Raw genomic sequence first — 15,827 nt, forward strand, 5'->3', positions numbered from 1 at the left:
TTTCATTTTGAGTGATGATATGAAAAACCAGGAGACTTTCTAAAAACAATTCATTATATGCAAAATAATTCTGCAGTTAAAATTGCTGATCTTATTATAAATAGTAGCATGCTAGCCAGCAAGTTTAGATGGCCACATGACAGGAGCAAGAAAAATGTTAGGTTATTCTAAAGCAATTTTTCTTACATATACACACAATTTTAGTGTACTTATAGACACACAGCTCTGTTATTCTGTGTACACTACACACAATAAGTTATATCTGTAAAAGAAGTTGCAAGTATATATGATAAGATATAGAGCTGTGAAATAATGAGATAAATGTCATGCCTAGTTGGCTGTCTCTTTGCATATCCTTGTTGCGTGTCAGTTGATACACTCTTCAATAGTCCAGAGGACCTAACACAGGTCCTACATCCTGGTTCTGCTGTTTGCAGGAGATGGTAGATGTAAGGAAAGGGAGAGATGAGGATGCCAGCTTTAGATTTTGCTAGCCATGAGAGATTCCTGCATTTTAAAAAGTCGTGAAAGATTTCTACAATAACACATTATAACAATAAAAACATTCCTCAAATATTTCAGGTTTGGTGGAAGAAGGTTACACAGTGGTTGGAAAGTTTTATGAGTATCCTCTCAACTCATTTATTTACTCTTCGCTACAGATGAAGTTACCTGAAATGCATGCAAATAATACTTTTGCATGGTGATCTGCTGCTTTCCCTCCCTGAACTGAGCAGGCTAATCACCACTTGCTAATCCTGACCACACTTAAGCACTCAGTTCAGTTAGCGAAGGTGTATGGCAGGTTAGTTATGATGTTACTTATATGATAAAGAGGGAGTCTAAATTATAGACTCATATGGACAGAACTTTAGTTGGAATAAAATAAAATAACTCTTCAAAACTGATGGACCATACTTATTCACACACACACACAAAAATGACTCAGAGCTCAGATCAGAATGTGAGATTATTTTTTAAGATCTTTCTAATTCGTTACTAGTTACAACTGTACTAAATGAGAGCTCTATCATTGAGTTAAACCATCACAAGAAAAATAAATCTATTGTCCAGCACAAATTGATAGATTGCTAATAAAATGTCATTTAGTCCCATTGCATTGGGTTGTACAAATTGAGCAGCTTTGTTTTGACATCACACAGCTTCATTTTGAATCAGCAAATTTAAGCTAAACAAGATCCAAAAGCAAGTAAACTAAGGACCTTTGCCACTTCAAGTGAACCATCTATGAGGTCAAGATGTTTGTGCTGCTGAAAGGAAAACCTGTCATTTTTGCAATACATAAATTACATGGTAGTAACTGAGGACACAGGGGCTGAAATGCACAGTTGCATTCTTTCCATGGCTCTTGTAATATACTCTACCCTGAGGATTTTGAGCAAATACTCTGTAGGGAATGAAAGGCCAGAGGTCATGTGAGCTTATAATGTTCAGGGATGCTGCAGAAATCAAATATTTCCTTAGAGAGTTCTTTTTAATTAATCAAATGAAATATGTTTGTAATATCTCCAGTGCTGAACGCTTTTGATGTTTTATTCAAAAAGCCACACAACATCTCTAGGTTACAGCAAATGCACAATAACTCATGCAGAGGCTTAGAAGCATGGGGCAGTCGTGTTCAAGTGCAGCAGGGCATTTCTGTCCCTGCCTGAGGACTGCATGCCCAGCACAACATCAACTCGTTACTAAAGCTGTGGCCATGCAAGACTGGAGCAGTATTTCAGCAGGTGCTGTTCCTCACAAAAAGAAGCAAGCAGAAAAAAGCCCGATTATTTAATTGCTTGGCACAGCGGGTGTTGCCCGCAGCAGTGACCGGCCACCACTCATGTGCCTGAGGCCATTTGTTCCCCGTGGGCAGCTTGGCTGTAGGGTCCCTGTTTCAGGTGGGCAGGGACACAAGCTGTGCGAGGAGGACATGGGGACAGGAGTGTGTCCCACCTTGTGCAGCTTAGGGCTCAGCCAGCACCTGTGCACAAGCTGAACAGCCACCAGTGATTCAAGCACCTTCTTTTGGGAAGACTTCTTTTGGCATGACCCTATAAACAACACAATTTCTTATCCCTTCACCATTTGGTAAAATATTCTCAGATGTGTCTCATATCCTTTTCAGTTCACACTTTGTAAAACTTGACTATTTACCATTCCTGAAGCCTTTGGAGGTTGAGTGGCGAAGACTTCCATGAGATCTGCTTGGTAGCGATAAGTCCCTTCTAAACTGATAACAGGGTCTGGAAATACAGCATCCTGGCACCTTAATTAATTTTTGCAGGTCTCATCTTCAACAAGAGTTCTGGCAGCTGCAAGGCACATTTCACTGGAGACTGGGCATATTTTTAAAATCAGATTACATAAGTCTTAATTTTCAATTTAGCTCCCTTGCACTGTTGTTAAATGCTCCAGAGTGTCTGCAGCCATGCCACCAAAGCTCTCTCCAGCCATCAAAGCTCTCTCAGGTTTGGATTCAATTTGCAAATGCACATATGTAGCTGAAATAATTGCTGCAGTTGCCAGGCCCACTTTGGCAAGAGCAATAAATGGTTTATAGGCAGTTTCAGAGGACTGTCGCTACCCATAAATAAAGGCATTTGTGCAACAGTTTTGGTCGTGCTGCTCTAAGACTGCTATGCCAAAATCCTTTCGGGAGGTACCTTTGGCCAGCTGAAGTGTTCTGCTTTCTGACAAGAAACCCTCCTTCAGGGGTTTTAATATGCAGCAGGGGGGTGTTTGTAAGCTTTTGTTAATGTGTAGCCTAAGTGGAAGGCTAGTACATTTTCACTCATGTGAACCTATTAGCTACCTCTGTAAGCTCCTGTCTGAATTAGAAACCTTCCTTTACATGATAGTTCCTAGCTGCTCATGTTTAGTTTTTCTAGCAGTCTCCTTCTGATTGATTTGGCCCAGATTCCAACCATGTCCTTTATGAGGGTGAACTCAGTCAATCCTGCAAAATCTCTCCTTTAACTATCTGCCATAGATCACTCTCACATGTTCACAATTTCACTTTCTTTCTGAACCTTCTACTCATGCATTTGCTCCTTTGTTTTATTTTTGTGGCGTTCAGTATGCTTCACCTTCATAAAGAGGTAGCTCCTCCTCTATCTGCACTAACTGAAGATCATTTGCAACTCCAAAGTCCATACAGCTAAAGAAAAGTCAAGCAAATCATAGAATCATCGAATAATCTGAATTGGAAGTGACCCCAAAGGATGACTGAGTCCAGCTCCTGGTTCCACACAGAACTACCTAAAAATTAAACCATACGTCTGAGAGTGTTGTTGAGTGCTGTTGAGAGTCTGGTGCTGTGACCAGGCTCCTTGGGGATCCTGTTTCAAATATCTGAATGTCTTCTCTTTGGAAAGGTGAAGTTCATAGTGACAGGCTGTTTTTCCATTAGAATGCTGATATAATCTTTTGACCCTGCACTGGTTAACCTATACCATATTGCCTCTGTCAAAAGGGACAAATGTCACATCTTTTCCCCTTAAACATGGTGTAAAGAGAAAAGAAACACCAGAAAAAATAGCTGCTCAAGGGTATTAAGCCTTCCAGACTTCCATGTAGACTTCCATGTAGAAATGGGTGGCTTCTAGTTTGGCTAGCACACCAAAATAATTGATCCTTTGGCCAAAGAATACCTCCAGAAGGAAACTGGAGGATCTGACAACTGAGAGATATTACTAAAATGCTGCAAATATCATGTTTTCATCCAGTGAAAATATGCAAGATGTTCTAAACTAATTATGTACTGTCCAGATCCTTTCCATTGAGCTGTCAAAGTGGACCAGACTATGAAAAAGGTAACACAAATGGAAAAAAAAAAGAAAAAAAAAAAAGAGAATTCATCATGGTTGGTAGTGCTTGTCTTTTCCTTCATTGGACTGGGTAATGTAGCAGGGAGCTGTTTGTCAGCAATGAGCAAAATGGACATCAGTCTGACGATAGCACTCCTAGAAGTATCTGGACAGGGTCCCAGAGTGGAAACTTGGCATTTGCCTAAAAGCTGGAGACAATGGAGACTGTTCCTTCTGCCACGGATGAGAAATTGGTCATATCTGTTGGCCCTAGTTCATAAGGGTGGACTAAGTAGCTGGAAACTGCTAACAAGGAAACAGCTTGGGCTCACCCTGAGGAGTGGAAAGATCTATAAGGGTTTACGCAGGGCAGTGAGGTCTCTGTTATTGTTAGTATCATTTATCTACAGATGTATCCAAGTTGCCATTTATGCCACCTTTTCCATCAGAGGCAATAGGAGAGGTGAACTTTCATGCAGATCACTGCTATAAACAACAGCCTGTACAGGGCAAACCACAGGACGACACTTAGGAAGTGTTTCTGTGACAAATGGGCTGATGAAAAAGTAAATGGATACTTGAGTGAGGTGCAGGCTGAGGGACTGGAACAGGAGTGAGCCGCTGATACCCTGAGAGAATGCTCAACAGATTGTTCTCTTCTTAGTTCACTTCCAGGCGTAGTGCAAGTTATGGGGGTTTAACCTATGAAATCACTTCTGGCTTGTATTTTGGGAGATACTTGCACTATACTGCTGATTACGTAGGAAGCCTACATTTAGAAACGGTATCTTGAACCTCACTCTGGTACTTAGAGCATTTCTCACTTCCCATTTCTGAGCAAGTGGCCTCATCCCTGCTCCACATCAGAGTCAGACCCAGGCAGGCATCACATCACACACCCCAGGTGAGGTGGCTTCTGTGGGACAGGAGCCAGGGCCCATGCCCCAGAAAGTAGCAGGGGGTGGCAAACAACCTGGAATACAGCCTGGACATCGAGTGGTGCCTGGTACACCCCAGTAGCTCAGTGTAAGTCAGCCAAATTCAGGATTTGTGCATCTGAGAGCTCTCCACGGGGGAGGGCTTGCCTGGAGTGATGACCTTAGCAAACACTGTAAGTTTGTCTTGTTTGCCCTCCAGGAAATGTTTATTTACCCAGGCTTTTCCTGAAGAGATGTGTCGTGCGGGACATTCTCAGCTGAGGGATGGGGCATTTCAGTTCAGTGGACATTTTGCAACCTACGTGTCTGTGATAACATGTGCTCCAAAAGGGAAGTGGGCAGTGAAATTACACTCCCATCTGAATAGTTCTACCACAGTTGTTAGGCATAACATGTGGGATTGCCATTGTACAAAGAGTTTACATTTACATCTCTTTGATCAGCTGATTTACATTGTACCTTTCCCGTACAGTCAGCACCACTGCCTCCTGTCATAGCCAGTCAGTTTTCTTGTATTTTCTGCCTGGGGGTCCCACAGGAAAGAACAAAACATTTGTAAGCTGGGAAAAACGTCAATGTAGAAACTCAGATCTGCTGGGAGAGTGGTAGCACCCAGAGCTTTGTGAAGACATCTTTCAGTGCAGGACCCATTTCTACAAAATGTGAGCTCATCTGACACCCTTGGCTACTGCCTGCTAGAGCAGTGCTCCCTGGTTAGGGGTATCACTGTCCTCATTTTGGTAAGTTTCTATAGATGAGGATCTTTGACTCAGAGGTGGCTGTTTTGATGCCAGAGAGGACCTCTCTAGGTGGGAGAGCAGAGAGGGGCAGCATCCATTTCCCTGGTGAGGCAGTGTTCGGGGAAGGCTATGTTCCTTCCCACATCAAAAATACCCTTCAGAGGGCAATACATAAAAGCTGTTAACACTTGTGTTGTTTGCTAAAGCCACTTACCTCCCCATACCTGATACAATCCCCCAAAGGTAAGGAGTAAAACTTAAAGCTCCTACTAGCACATCTCTTTCTGGAAATAGGTTTTGGTAACTGCCCTAAAATAAAGATTCTTCCTGCTTTACCGATATGCGTCGCATTCACAGCACAGGCGTGTGAGCAGGTTGGGAAGAACACACTGTGGAAAAAGGGGGCATGACAAACTCCTACCGTCCACCACAGGTTTGGGCTGCGAGCTTTTCAGCCGTAGTGAGGGCCTGAAGCGGGTTCGGTCGTTGAAGCTCCAGCTCTTCTGCACTTTGGTGGGGCTGCCCTCCGTGGCGATGTCGGCGCTGGGGGACCGGCGGTCTCCCACTGAAGACTGCCTGTTCTTTATGCTCTGACCCCGTGGGCTGGCCATCCGGACCCGCTCTTTGAAACTCAACTTTTGACTGTGAAGAAGAGAAATGGGCTTTATTTCATAGTTCCTCCACTCCATTTCTTTCATTTCATAAGATAATTGAAAATATTTTCTAAAAATTCTTAATAACATAAATCTGTTTCTTATACACTTCTATTTACATTGAATATATATCATTTGGGAATGAAACTGATTTGAAGTAATTGTTTTTTGATGGAGGCATTATCAGTAATGGTCTACCTTACAGTACAGAATAACCTTGTACAGGAAATTAAATTTAACAACAACAAAAAATCAAACAAATTTAACCCAATTATTATGGATTAATCTCTAGTATATATATATTTTTTATTCCTTGCATTTTAAATAAGCTTATTTCCTTGTTAGTCAGCCCAGCTCAGTGCATTTCTGACCATCTCTTCAGATAAACAACAGCAAAATGTACTCTATTATTACTGCATGCCATGTATTTAATTTTATTTATTTATTTATTTATTTTTAAATCAGGCAAGAATACGGTTAGGGCACTCATGCTTTTTCAAGATGTGGCACTTCCAACATTTCATATGCATTGTTAGTGATCACTCATGTTCAGAATTCCTTGTTAAGCACTTACTTGGACAGGACAGAACCAAAATTAACAAAACATCCATGAAAAAGTGCGATGACAGATGAATGGAAGTGTAATGTTTCCCTGTGTGCTCACTAAAGTCATTGCTGGGAGCTTGTTACCTGCAGGTGCTACTGGCACCTAAAGGCATTTTAGGACAGCCACCACAGCCCAACCAAGGTCATGGCTGTGACTGCTGGACCAAAGGTGGCCCTGTGGCCTTATAAACGGTCAAGAGTAAGCTGTGTTTTCCCTTCTGTGCTTATAACTTTCCCTCCCATATCAGCCAAATGTGGGACATGTACAGTTTCTCAGTGCTCAAATGACCTTTGTCCATGCTCAAACACGCATGATGAACATGCTGAGGTCACCCTAACTATATGCTTATGCTTTTCCATTATTTAGCCTTGCTCTTGTCTGTTGCTTTCTGAAGCAGAATGCACAAAGGAAAAATATAAATGAAGTCTTATACCTGCTTTGGAGACCTTGCATTATCTACAAGGTTAAGTTCAATCACCTGTACAAGGGAATGGTCATCTTCATCAACAGTCCTGTTCTTGCAAGGGGAGAGATGAAGTGAGCAAAGCAGTAGCTGCTCAGGGTATGCTGTTAATGGTCTTGCAGTCCTACTGCACTGGCATAGGCTTTGGGGGGATGCTTTTAAGACACCTAGAGCAAAGACTGTCTACTCGCAAATTATAACTGTACTTGAAGTTAAAACTCTCTCTAGTACCCTCAAATTCCTTGCACTTCAGCACACCCATAAGATATGTTTTCAGCAGAAATGAATTCTACAGCTGATTAACTGGTGGTAAAATGTACTGTGTGGTTCTTAGATGTTTAACCAACTGCACTCTGAAAATACAGTGTTAATATGTAATTATATGAAATTGAACGTAATTATAAACTTCTGTGGCTGTGAAATGTTGAGATAATCAAATATCTTTGTCCATGCATAGCATAGCATAGCATAGCATTTCATTCTGGATACAAACATCAATGAGAGCAGAAAGGATGCAATCTGTAGCAGGCAAAAGCACATGCTAGGAAGCTACAAATAAGTTTCAAGAATGCTAAAAAAATAAGTGCATAAATAGGAAGATTACTAGATAAATATATTTCTATATGGCATGGTAAATCACTTGAAAGAATAACTTCTCTATAATTTCTGAATGCAAACCCCTTCTTCCCTTGCCCAAAGTAAGAAATTGTTGAAATAAACACATGATGGTGCTGGAAATGACATCTACTTACACTGAAAATTGTTACCCACACCTGCAGTGCTATATGCTGTTGCATGCTCAGTACAAAATTCCTACAGAACCTATTGTTTGAAAGAGAAGAGATTTCTAAAATTTAATTTTCAATAAAAATTACTTTTCAAGGCTGAATTGTATTTCAGCTCAGGAATCATTTGCATTGTACTACTTAATGAAAGTATAAGCTGGAAAATATTTATTAGCCACATTATTGCATTGTCATACTATCCAGCATGAGAAACAGACTCAAAATGGACTTCTTATTATAGGTATTATTTCTATGCATGTGTCCCCTGTGCTTTTTTTTACTCTTCTTATGGCTCAAATTATATTTGATATTGAAAATTAAATCAAATTATATATTTTTTTGACAAATGTTAAAAGGAAAAACTTTCTGGACAGCTCTCTTCCCCTTACATCAATTAAAATGAAAGGAAAATTGATAATCTAGACATAAAAAAGATCAGCATGGACCATTTTTTTTTTTTTTTTATAATCTCAGCAGCTGCAAACTGAAAATTAAAATAGAAAAATGAAAAAAAGCACATGTTAATTAATTTGTTCTAATGTAAGCAATGTCTGCCTTTAAATGTTTTGTACACAAGGTTATTTCATTTATAAAAACTGAACCGCACACAATTGCTACTTAACCTGAATATCTTTAGTTCTCCAAATCAAAGCAATGGTGAAAGGAACAGTAGACACTTCTTCTGTACTAGAGACATTTGCAGAAGTGCAACACTGAGAATGAAAATATTAATTTTAAATGCAGACCTCACACTTTAAAAAAATAAATCTGCTTTGTAGCAATGGCAATGTAATTGCATGCCGAGGGTCCATGCAGAGAATGCTGCATCATGAAGAGAAACGCAGCCTCTGAAGAAAGCCTGGTTTGGAAACTGTTTTGAATCTTGAGAGTTTCTCCAAAGATGTTGGTTATAACAGTTGTTCGTTCTTGGATCCCTGTTCCTATTTTGAGACTGGTGGGAAATGTTCCTAAAGCCACTGGGTCCTATTCAGCGTGGGCATAAATTGTAGGACTTGCAGCAGTGGAGAATCACTGGGAGAAGTGAGAGCCAGGAGAGTTCCCAGTGGAGCCTGGGAGAAAAAAGCTGCGGCCCTTGGGGCTCTTCTTTATAGATAAATAAGATAAATAATGAGATAAATAATGTATCATGTAGAAATAACTGAATCAGAGCATTTTAGGTTCATCCCAGCCAGGCTTTTTCCCGCAGTGAAAGTCCCTTCACTTATGGGTTCTTGGCTCTTGATACTCTGTTGCAATAGTGGTGGGAACAGTATTAGAGATACAGAATGGAGATAATCTTATGCCTTTTCAAGTATCTTTGGGCATTCTGCACATGCATCAATGGCCACATAATCCTTTATGGCACTTTACTTGGTTTTAATGATGGCTGGATTAGCGCTGTCCTGTGCCCTAATAAAAATCCTTCACTTTTTGTAGGACTTAGCCTGTTATATATACATATATGTGTGTATATATATATATATTATTTTCCATTTTCTCCTCTCCTTTTACAAGATATCCAAAGGAAATCCCTTAAATTAAAGTAAACCAGTTAATGCCCTTGGACATTTACATATCTCTGTAAGTACTCCCTAACTTGAATGCTGGTCCAAAAGGCAAGAACCATTAGGAAGAATTGGGAAAATTGATGTGTAAATGCTTTCTCAAATTATACAGGTTCCTGAATCACACTTAAATGACAAGGATTGCAGAGAGCCACAGCTATTTCCAGTTATCTCTGTATTCCTTTAGACATGTCCATCACTTCTTGTACCTCATGTGATTGATAGTTTATTCCGTTTCATTTATGTACTTATTAACTTTCTATTACAATCTTCCCTGCAAACAGTATCTCTTTGGACCTCTATTCTTACAGGTTGCAAGCTGTGGGATACATTCATATAGATAACACTGGAGCTTTGAAGCATCTTTTAGGGGAGATTAATTACTACTGAAGCCTCTGGAAAAAACGGAAGTGATTTTTCTCTATTTTTTTTTCCTTTTCTTTCTGAAAGGTTACTTGCAGAATCTTACCACTCATTCCTCCTGTCAATACATGGATGAGCCTCTCACTTCCCTGTGATAGTAAAAGACTGTAACTTTTATTTCTTCTTTAAATGTTATCTTATTTATCGTTGATTTATGAAAGAATAGGTTTTAGAGACACTAGAGGTCACTGTAGCTTCACTGCATGGGGAACAAACACTGTGGTGGACCAAATGACTAGACTTTGACTGATAAATGTTTTGACTGATAAATGCCAACAAACTCTTGTTTTTCTCTTCTGCACTCACAGTTCTGTCTGTTTTGATTGACAATCTTACTATAATTTTCAGGTAACAGAACATCTCTGTCTTCCTGTCCTACTCTCTTATTTCCCTTCCTACATTTCTGGTCAAGTTCTGCCCCACTTCAGCCTCAGACCTGCAGCACTACTGCTTGCCAGTAGTTAACAATCTGTGATTAATTTCTCAGCACTTCATACTGAGCAGACTGGTGGAAGTGGAAATAAGAAGAAATTGAAATTAATCAGAAGTAAACTGAAGGTCTAAGGGTGAGAAAGAATGCTTCGGATGTCAAGTTGAAACAGAAGCTAAAGCTGACAAAAGTTATCACCCATGACAAATAACAGCAATTAAAAGTGCATGTCTGCTTTCAGCAGTTAACTTCTAATGAATACAGATGCTGATTCTTACCAAGATACAGATGACTTTATGGAAATAAAAAAACTAAGTTGGACAAATACAAATGCAACGGATAGTATAATGAGGCCTGAAGTTCAAATGTACAAAACTTCTCCACCAGTCTTATGCTAGGAGCTTGAATCCAAGAAACATAGTGTTATATCTCATACCTTCAATGAGTAATAACAAGAATTCCAAGGATGTAATGTCTTAATGTTCAAATGTCAAACAAAACAAAACAAAACAAAACTTTTTTTTTTTTTTTTTTTTACTTTGCCAAAGCAGTGTTGGATAAAGAGAAACTTTTTTCCCCTCCATTTACTAGCATCAGTTTGTACTTTTTTGTTTTGTTTTGTTTTGTTTTGTTTTTTGTTCCCATAAGTTCCATCCATTTAGGAATTACCATTTTTGGTAAGAGACACAGTTTCAACAGAATTCAACCGAAGCAGATGGTTGATTTCACATGCATTCCTTCACCCTCCAGTATATGATGCAGGCACATCTTCCACAGGCTGTGTCCAAGGGGATTCTTCCCAATAATTATTACACATTTTAACTGTTGATATTGATGAGCATGTTATAGCTTATTTTTCCCCACTAATTATTAGATGGAGAACTCAACTGCCATGGTTGTAAAAATCCTCTTGGACTTGGGGAAATGTCTTTATCTAAATACTCAGATGTTGTTCTAGATCTCTACAGAGTGATACATTCCAAAAGTTCAAGTCTCAGGCAGAGAAGGGAAATTGGGCTTTGGCAAATCATGGCGTGCTGCACACTGCAATTATTTGACCATATGTATTTCAAAGAACAGTTATTATTGCCATTAATGTCATTGCAGGCAACAAGCAGCAAGGGGAATTATGAGCACTTAAAAAAAACAATCAGGAAATGTCTTTTGGAGAAGTAAGGAACTTTAAAGCTCTAAGGAGGGGAAAATAAATGAATCATGCACCTGATGTTAGTCGGCATTCTCAAACATCATATGAATAGGCAGGATGCTGAATACCTATGTTTCCGAGGGGTGTACATCCTGAAGAGCTTCTGTTTATTACTACAAAGCTTACTAGGAGTGAGGGGAGATAGAGGACCATGTTACTATGCATTCCACTGCTAGGTGAGGGGTTAGGCTTTCCACCTCTAGTAAGATTCTTCATCACTGGCAATTTCTTTTCAATACAGCACATGCAGAGATAATAATTTACATTAAATCTACTTTTAGAAACAGCTATGAGATAGTAGATGGAGAGAATTCCAGAGTACAATTTACATGCTTCTCTCAGAGCAGGGATGACTTTTTTTCACCCCTAAACACCTATGCTTGCAGCTCTTCCTTATTGTACCAGAGAGAGTTTTCTAAGTAGGGAATTTGTATTCAGGCTCACTACTTACAAAGCTAAAAGAAGGCTAAACTAGACAGGTGAAATTCATTCTTTGCAGACACAATGCATGTCCTACACACAGCCTAAGACTTTGTGCTCTCAGGATGCTGTAAGTTTCACTGGTCTTGACCTCATTCCTTGCATAGGAAGAATTTCAGCCACAATGTATAACTGAATAGAAATAAAAACTAATTGTGTTCAGTGTATTCATAGAAATAGACAATTTAACATATATGGGCTTTCTAAATACCTTGCAGAACTCTAGCATGGATCTAGAGAAATATCTCAATTTTTGACATAGATACACCAGAAAGTTGTCCACACTTGCTTTTCATAAACAATTAACTAGAATGTTTATGCATAATATTTTAAGAAATACGACATATAATGCATTGAACATATTTTTCTTAAAATCAGTATGAAGTTGTAGCATCCTAAGTGTGGTTCTCTTAACCCAGACAGCAACATTTAGTTGCTTAATGAAAGACCGTAAGTCTATGGATGACAAAATGCAAGAATTCGTTTCTGTAAATATAAAATTCATTTTGGTAGGAAAGAAAAAACAGCTTTTACTTAAGGTAATAAGAGTTTTTCTCCACTGTTATTAGAATGGAATAAAGAGTAAAGAGCATATTCAGAAAGCAATCCAGTGCACTACTTGAACAAACACATCTTCATTTAAGAGTGAAACAAGAAGCAGTTCACATAGCATCCCATGCAAGTCACTCAGCATTGCAGTAAGAAAGAAGTTAAATAGTTGAGGAAATCTAAGTACATCACATCACTTCGCATTTACATTTTTACTATAGAAGACAACATACACATATTTTAAGTGATACAAACATACAGTGATATATCAGCATAAGAACAATGAATGGCCACTGACAAAACACACCTTCTAAAAAAGGCACTGAGTGGTCTGTAGGCTTTTACTGTAGACCAGGATCTCAAAAGTTAACAAGTTTATTGTTATACACTAATATGCAGAAGTGCACATAGGAGTTAAGGTTTCTTCAAGGGACAAACATCCTTTATTCAGTGAAAATAAAGTGAAAAAATATGGCTAAATCAATGACAACTTTTAAACCACAACAGTTATCCCTAATAAAGAGGAGGTGATGTAACTTTGACATCTTATTTATTTATTTATTTATTTATTATTTTTATTTTTTTGAATCTAGTTTCAAATTATTGTAAGTAAATTCATGTCCTTAAGTGCTCATGGATACCACTGGGAATAAGCTCTCTCTTCTGCACAGATCACTGTTTTGGAGACACATACTCACTGCCAACTTCTGTCTCACCTTTAAAAAAGCTGAAAGCAATTCTAAATGTTGTTGTCGAAGGAGTAGGAAATATGGCTGGCAAGTGCAAAAATTTTGACCAGGTTGTAATAATTTAATGAGATCAATGCATTGCCAGCAAACCTATAGAGGTAGTGCATGTGAAAATTCACAGAACTGACAGTGACTCTTTCTTGCAAAAGCCAGAGTAGGAAAAGTGCTCCCAGGGAGCACTTTTTTTTTTTTTTTTTTCAAAGCAAACCCAGTCACCTCAAGATACTGTCATACCAACAGCAGTTATGTGTACTTCAGGAGCAATCTGAAAAATGGGACATAGGCAATTTCTGCAAAGACTTTCCATGTGATTTTTGCATTTTAGGTGCTGAAGTGCTTGGACTCCCCATAGATAATTAAATAATCAAAAAGAGTTTGTGAACCACAGTACAACTCAGGCGTGGATACATTTCAGGGCTTGATGTGTCACTGAAACGTTTTTTGGGCTTTTGATAATCTTCTCCTTGGAAGCAAATCCCACTGTCTTCTGACTGTGCTTTCCTGGAGTGCTGACTGCCCAACACCTGCTGACTCCCATCCCTAACTAGTTTTGGAGGCAGCATAATTTCTTCTGCAGCCACCAAGTCCTTTCCTGGCCCTAGGCATTCAAGCTATAAGTAAAGAAAAAGAGTAGTGTTACCACTTAGTGCCTTTAGACTGTGTATCTCTGGGGCTTTATTTGTCAAATGAAGATAGCCCTGACTCTGCATGCTGCAAGCAGCCAGTCCTCAGACTGCATCCAGGCTGGGTGACAACCAGAAGTGTTCTGCAGCAGAGGGCTGATGCCCTGTTTCATGAAGCCAAATTATGCTACATGCCTGTGCCTTCCATTGCAGATTCTGGAAATGGCATCAGCTTTATTGCAGGAGACAGTGGGCAGGTCCCTCCCCAGGAGCAGGGTCTGTGGGGGCTGCTTCACTCACTACCGCCACAGCTCCGACTGAGCTCTCCCTCCACATTAAAACACTTCAACATGTACTTAGTACTTAGAAAAGTAAAAAATTGCCTATTTTTTCCATACAAGAACTAGGACAAAGAAGCAAATTTCAGCATCATTGCTCTATCGAACCAAGTTAAACACAATTGCAATTTGTAACTATTATCAGCAGTTACAGTTTATTGAACCTATTGAGCAGAGAAGCCTTTAAGAAGCAGAGATTTCAAAGATAAAGGGAATAAAAGAAACTACAAACCTGCTAGAAGCTTCCCCTTGTTCTTTTCTTCAGGTCAGGGAGTGGGAGGGAAAAACATATTTGTTATGCAGATAGTAATCAGATTTCTCAGTTACAGATGATGTTAGACATATGCTAAACGTAAATGGATGTGTGAATTAGTGTACAATACACACATTACATTGCAACCACAAAGACATTCAAGCAAGACTCATAACTACAATGCTTCTGAAAAAAATAAACTTTTCATTTGTTTTAAAACATGCATAACATGCTTAGTACATACCACTGCAGACTGAGTTGGCAAAGCACTTAGGCAAAATGCATTGCTGACACATATATAACAGAAAGCTGTAGGCTCTTATTAGATAAAGTTATCTCTGGTAAATAAAAAGGTTTAATTTTAGGATATCACAGCAATAGGCTCATTTAAAATTACAATTAAATGCACTTTTGAGGGACAGGCATATTTTAGAATATTTTAGGTTGGATACAACTTCATTATTTATGTATTTTTTATATCCATTTGCTTATATCAATGCTGTCTTCAACCTGTTTGTATATGTCAAAAAAATTTACAGGTTTATTAAAATCAATATTCCATGTAACTTTTAATCTAAAAGCTCCTTTTAGTTTGAAGCATTTTGGAATTATGGTTATGGTAATGGATTACTTATGGCTCTGTTCTTGTCAACTCTTTGAAATTCAAAGATCAGCTTTGGGTACCCAGCCAAACCTCTTTTTGGCTGAGCTTTTTGGCACAGAATTACCTTTTTACTGTCATGTGGATGTTCATCACCCAGCTTTGGGAGAAACCACTAATTCTCTTGCACTGTCTGCAATAACAACAGTTAGGATGCTTATCAGAGCTTTCCCATAAGGCTCTTATTTCATTCCTTTTTGATCTTTATTGAGTTTCGTTTACTTCCTGATTTGTGCCCTATCAGTCACCTTACTACCTTCTGGTAAATCTTCAGCTGAACTACTGAAGGGTCTTGGATGACCAGTGCTCTGTGGGTTCTCACCCAAATTATGACATTGAATATTTTCTGTTTGCCAGGCTGTGATATTAGGAGTTTTTAGTTACCTTCCACTGACTGGGTATATATCTGAGGATATAATTTCCCCTAAGGAGATACTGAATATAACAGAAGTTATGACAAAAAGCAGGAATTTCCCCAGTGCACTCATCTGCAAAATGCCACAAGGCTATGTTCCTTTAGAAATGTATTCTATGGCTATAGTCTTTTATAG

At 38.9% G+C, this 15,827-nt stretch overlaps 1 protein-coding gene across 2 annotated transcripts in view; it reads right to left on the reverse strand.

Annotated features, from left to right (window-relative positions):
* The window catches only part of KCNQ5 (potassium voltage-gated channel subfamily Q member 5), a 291,673-nt gene that overhangs the window by 20,025 nt on the left and 255,821 nt on the right, over positions 1-15,827 (reverse strand). The window contains exons 9-11 of one of the 2 annotated variants that reach the window (XM_082758047.1): positions 14,595-14,621; positions 11,692-11,748; positions 5,912-6,132 (exon numbers count right to left, since the gene is read on the reverse strand). In XM_082758047.1, coding sequence (XP_082614173.1) covers positions 5,912-6,132; positions 11,692-11,748; positions 14,595-14,621 — 305 coding nt within the window. The remainder of the gene's footprint in view (positions 1-5,911; positions 6,133-11,691; positions 11,749-14,594; positions 14,622-15,827) is intronic. The other variant, XM_082758048.1, reaches the window with a different exon arrangement.

The sequence above is a fragment of the Aythya marila genome, assembly GCF_965140915.1.
Source record: "Aythya marila genome assembly, chromosome: 3".
Lineage (NCBI taxonomy): Eukaryota > Metazoa > Chordata > Aves > Anseriformes > Anatidae > Aythya > Aythya marila.